Here is a 6000-nt window from a genome sequence, read left to right on the forward strand (position 1 = left end):
CACCTGCTGGTCCCAAAGTGAATTACAAGTTCAAGGCCATCCCTTTGCTGCAGTCAGAGTGGTGATAGCCACTGACATTCCTCTAATTAGCATCACCTGCATCAAAAATAACACATGAACTATGGGGGGAACCATCCCCCAGCATCTTGGATAGGTTGAATGGCAAAAATGGAGATAAAATCTGTCAAACAGGTAGCATTCATTCTTGTACGCCCAGCTGCCGAGCACACATGGGTCAGTGGTCCTCCCTCAGATCCTCCCTTTGCCTGCTCTGTGGCTCTCTCTGCTTTAATGAGCATGCAGTTCATGCAGGTGTGGGCTGGGTCTTACCTCACCCGGCACCCCTTCGTAGACTGTCTCCTCGGTGTAGTACTATAAATAGAGCACAAAGGTGTGGTCATGAGAACCAAAGCAGAAACACCTCTCCTCTGCCTCCACTATGCCACCTGGGTTATTTCACTAGCCCACTTTGATTTGCTACATGTGGGGAAGGAAGCAGAAGAGGGAGCCTGTTCATATTCTGGACCCCATTTTAAGTCGGCAAAACTTTGGGGAAGCTGAAGTGGATGCCATCAGACTGGACAAGGAGATGCTGAATGATGAGAAAGGTGTCTGGGGACAGTTACTAGTCATGGAACGCTATTTTACTTGGTATAAGTAACGTTTTTTCTTCTCGCACCCAAGTAGAATGTGCTGGGAAAAGAATGTAATAACAACACCTGGAGTGTGTGAGTTAGGCAGAGAGAAATTCTGATGAAACTCACTGTTAGCTAACTAATAATAAAACATAACAGAAACCTTAGTGTGCACAAAATATTTAAGTGGATTGTATCGTGGAAATAATAGATCCAAAGGCACAGGCACATCTCAATGATCCCTATATCACCGTGATTGCTAAGTCATGAGCTTCTTCCAGAGTGACAAGCAAATCCCTTCCAATGGTGTGATGATCATAGAGGGGTATTAAAAGGAACATTTACAAATGCCCAAGAGTGAAGGAAAAAAGGAGAGATTCCTCGTCACAAAATGTGGGAGCTGGGCAGCAATGTGCCACTGATGGCTCAGAGGTGCCTGCAGCCGGGCCCTGAAATCAAACCTACTTTTGTTCTACTTCTGACATCACCAGCAATAAATAGGCGAGGATAGGAACTGGCTGACATTTTGTTTCAGATGCGTAAGGAGAGTGGCATCCTGCCCCTAGCCTCAGCCCACCACGGTGGGCGAGCAGGAGGAAGAGTTAGGCCAAGGCACACAGGAAGGGGATGAAAATGAAACACTTGGCTCGTTTTCTCAGTCAAAAAAAAATGTATAGGTTTTCTACTTCATTTTTCTTTTCTTTGTCACCAAAACATATACTCGGGGAAATGAAAAACCGTTGAACAAAAACTTTCCCTCGGTGGCCTTTGGTCTTCTGCCCTTGGCTCAGCGAACTCTCAACAAGTTCATTTACCCATTGTCAATAGGCCACATGCTCCATTTCACTTGCAGTAAAATTAGTATAAACCTTGCCTCATGTCCCTCACTCTTGCACTTTCTTTACTCCTTTACTATTTTTTGAAAATTTAAATCTAACTCCATCTCTGTGTCCTTACACAAGGCAACAGAAATCACAGCGCTTATAAGACCGAGAATGTCTTCCACATGCTGGTGCCTCATCCCTGAGAAATGTCATTCGGACACTGTGGGGAATGCTACTTGATGCAGATCCAATGGAACCATTCCTCTGGCCACACAAAACATCAGTGACTTGAGGAGAAATATTAAACTTAAATGAATGATTCATAACTGTTTTGGATTTTTGCTAGCATCCAAATGAAAGCAGGTCTTTGGTAGCCATCCAATTTTTACCTTTGCTGGACTCGCATGATTGGTCAATGTATCCTAGAAATAAGCTTCAAAAAAGACAACGTTACCCAAATGGTTGGCGTTAACTTGTATGACAAACCTCACTTTTTAAAAGAGCTTTGCCACTAATTAGACAGCACATGGCTTGCTTCTTTTTCTTTCTTTCCAAGTTCATTTAAATTTGAGTAGAGAGTGACAGTACAATTTTATTTAGATGTCCGAGATCCTTAGGAAATGTATTTTAAAAGCAAATTCCTGCCTTTTTTGTGAACTCTCCCCTGACTGCTTTCTCAAATCTGCCACCACCCCATTCTCGTGTCATCTTTTTTTGAGGTCAGAGAGACCTTGGGTCAACACTCTCTGGCAGGAAGTCGATTAGTTTAGCACCTGCTGGTCAGGCCCAGAGCAGTAATGGGAACAAAATGGCAAGGACGAGAGGCCTAAAAATAACCCCCTCCATTTTTATGACATCTCGTTAAATCAATTGAGTCCATTGCTAAGGACAGTTTTCAGTGACCGATGAACACAATTATATTAAAAAGGTCAAGGGATGTTTAAGTTGGAAGTTAAAAAGTATTCCTGGTTTTAGCATCATAGGAAAGGCAATTTACTTTATAATTGTGTTAGTGTTTGATACCCTTTAGAGACATATGTGAAATACACACTAGTGATAATTTTGAACATTGACAAATGTGGCCTTTGGCATTGAAGCCAGAGAGTTTAAATGCTATATTGGATGAGATTCATTCTGTGTTGTGTGTGTGTGTGTGTGTGTGTGTGTGTGTGTTTCAGTAATAAAAGCAACTTTATTTGTAGAATGAAATAAAAGTTTCTTCATCTAAATATAGACTGGTCTTGCCCTGGCCAGTGTTTCTAAGTGGTTAGAGCATTGGCCCACACACCACAGGTTCATGGGTTCGATTCCCAGTCAAGGGCATGTGCAGAAGGCAACCAATCAATGTATCTCTCTCAAATCGATTTTTCTCTCTCTATTTTCCCCTCACTCCCTCCCTTCCACTTGCTCTAAAACAAAATCAATGGGAAAAAAATCCTCAGGTAAGAATTAACAAAAACAAACAAACAAACAAAGAAAGAAATACAGACTGGTCCATAAAATAATCTTCCAAAGACAAATTTTGGCATTTCCATTTGAAATTTGATTCTAGGTAGCTCTTAAAGTTATTTTCATTTTTTTAAAGCGCAGATTTTCAAAACTGCCTCCAAATTCATGTATGTATTTATATCACCATTAATTAGTAATTATTAACCACTTTTATACTCAATGGCAGTATATTTATATGGATGTGAAACTAAAGGCAAGAGCTGGTGAAGAAAAACCATAACATGATAAAAACAAAATTATATAAATTATATAAATAAACAGCAACTTTGTAAAATATGTTAGACGCCCACCAATAATCTGGAGGGAATTTTTCAAGATGCCACTGTGGTCTTTGTTCTTTTTCAAAATTCAAATGCAAAGCTAGTATTGTTCCCTTGGGTAAATGCAATGGAGTTGGTGGGAAACTGTGGCTCCAACTCTTACTGGGAGCATCCTGAGTTAACTTATTTATTTGCTCACTGATTTTTTTTAATTTTTTTTTTTTGAGAGAGAAACATCGATTGGTTGCCTCCCATACACACCATGACCGGGGATTGAACCCGTAACCTGGGTATGTGCCTTGACTGGGAATTGATCTCGTGACCTTTTGTTGAATTGAACCCATGACCTTTTGTTTTACAGTGGCCGTTCCAACCAACTGAGACACTTGGCCAGGGGTGAGTTTATTTTTATATGTGTGTGCATGTACATGCACATGTATATAAAATCTCACATATGCATTTAATTCATATCTCCCTAGAGATAATCAGCTGCTTGACGTAAAGAGTTTTTCTTCTATTTCTTTGCAGACACTAAGAAATAGAATTCAGTTTCCAGAAGTTTTTCTCCATCTTCTCTGTCCCTTTAAGGTTGGAAAGTGGGGGAGAAGGTAGTTTTAGTTAGAAGACAAATTAAAATCTGCCTTTACCCTACACTTTGTGTTTTGTTTGGTTTTTGAGAGTTTAAAGAAAAGCAAAAGTGGGAAACAGTGATAGTTCTTTTCAATTTTAAATCCCACACAATGATAGTGGAACTGAACGTAAAATATTCCTTTCTCATGCTTTCATGATGACTCTTGTGAAGTTACAATAGGCATTGTATTTTTCAAATGGTTAACTCACCTACAGGGCTTTGACTGTTGCTAGGTAAAATGCTTTCTGTGGGAGTCAGTGTTTGTAACTTACCTCCACCACCTCCTCATATTCTTCGTCATCTGCCATCTTCTCAGAGTAGCAGTGGCACCTACACACTGCTCGTGTTCCAGACAAATGAAGACACGTTAGAATCTATCCCCAGGACTGAAACCAGTTTACAACATTATAAAAGCAGGATTTAAAATCTTATCCGTTCTACACGTACGTATATGTTTGCAGGCTAAGTGAGAAAAGATATTTAAGTGCAGGTTTGAAAAACTGAAGCTGCTTGTGGCTACACGATCAACTTAGTCCAAGTTGTAAAACAAAGTGGGGGGTGGGGGTGGGGAAGGGAGTGAGAGGACTTAAATCAAAGGAACAGAGTCCTTCAACTTCCAAATACTTGGAGAGAAACATTTCCAAACAAAAGGAAGGTCGGCTTAGCTTTTGGAAGAAATTGTCATTTTCCCACCCGTAACACCAAGATTCTAAGAGGGCTGCTTAGGTCGCCATATGCTCTGATACACGGTACACAGTATATCTTATGCTTCAAATGAGAACATAGCAAAATGAACCTGCCAACAGATTTTAAAAGAAAAATAGAAACCTCAAGGCAATGGGTTTATTTTCCTCCCGAACACCATTGGCTCGTGTGGACTTTTCTCTGTCGTTTCTGTAGCTCTCGTTCAAACCTGGAAAAGAACACATTGTTGATGCACTGACTGAAGGACGCGTAAGACGGAGGGTCTTGGGCCTAAACTTCTAATTCGGGCACCAACGAAAGGGTCTCCCAAGACCTTTGTCCTCAGACGCCAGGGAGTGGAACTCTCTTGATAAAAGTGGATGATGACTTGGAGCAGCTGTCCCTGGGCCCAGACATATTTGCCATGTAAACCTATACCCTGCTGTGGCTGGTTTTGTTAAGCTAGCAAAACTGCCACTCCTGAGGCAAATGAAGCCCAGTAGAAAAGGATAAATATAGGATCCTTTTTCCGTACTAATATAGTTAGAAAAAAATCAACGGCAAAAAATGAAAAGATCTTGTTACACCAGAGAGCCAGCTCAGTTAAGCAATAAATTGGTTAGTGTCAGACTTGATTCTAACCACACACTACGTGTCAGATATTAGTAGGGCCTGGGTACGGCGACGGCGTTACAGACTTTCCTAGTCACCGTTTCCATCGCCAATTTCCCCAGATATGAGCCACAACTTCCGAAAATACTTCAAGGGAAGTTATGGCACGTCTCCTGCAAGAACATTACAGAAAAAGCCATAAACGGGCCTTACCTTCAATCTATCACATAAATTTCCTCAGCAGCAATGCCTCTCCCAACTCTCCCCTCCTGAGAACCCCAAGCAAGAGCCAGCGTGGTGCCTGGGCTCCCAGTTATCATGTGGCCAGAGCAACCAATCAGATCTTGAGTTGCTCAAATTTCAGAAGCTAAATATACTGAGTGATCTTCTGAAAACCACCTGTTCATCAATTTCACTAAAGGATAAAGGGTAACAAATTGCTTGCTTGGAACTATTCAAATGTAGCGAAATTTTGCCTAACTTCCAGCATGTGGGGTTCAAATTTATGTGAAATCTCTCATTTACTGCAGCCCTGTTTAAAGCCATATTCGTGCAAAAGAATTTGGAAGAAAATAAGCATGATTTTGAGGGGCTCTGACCCTTCTGTCACTGCTTTCTTCACATCATTTGTCCAATCTTCACAGAGGTAAACATGCTCACTCCCATACAGCTCAACAGGAGAGCCGCAGATACTGATGTGAAAGAAATAGAGGAATAAGACCCAGAAAGCACCAAGTTGGCAAAAATAATTTTTTTAAATGTAACAAAATGAGGTGATAAGTGAAATTATTTGATGGTGACATTAGAGAAGCTATCCATAGGGTGTAATTAAAGAGACCAGGCCC

General features: G+C 40.9%; 1 protein-coding gene across 1 annotated transcript in view; it reads right to left on the reverse strand.

Moving 5' to 3' along the window:
- Positions 1-5446, reverse strand: part of NEB (nebulin) — a 198617-nt gene extending 193171 nt beyond the window's left edge. The window contains 4 exon segments of the mRNA XM_015559803.1: positions 331-372; positions 4132-4196; positions 4688-4772; positions 5369-5446. Coding sequence (XP_015415289.1) covers positions 331-372; positions 4132-4167 — 78 coding nt within the window. The 5' untranslated portion in view covers positions 4168-4196; positions 4688-4772; positions 5369-5446.
- Between the last annotated feature and the right edge of the window lie 554 nt (positions 5447-6000).

This window comes from Myotis davidii, unplaced genomic scaffold, assembly GCF_000327345.1.
Source record: "Myotis davidii unplaced genomic scaffold, ASM32734v1 scaffold753, whole genome shotgun sequence".
Taxonomy (NCBI): Eukaryota; Metazoa; Chordata; class Mammalia; order Chiroptera; family Vespertilionidae; genus Myotis; species Myotis davidii.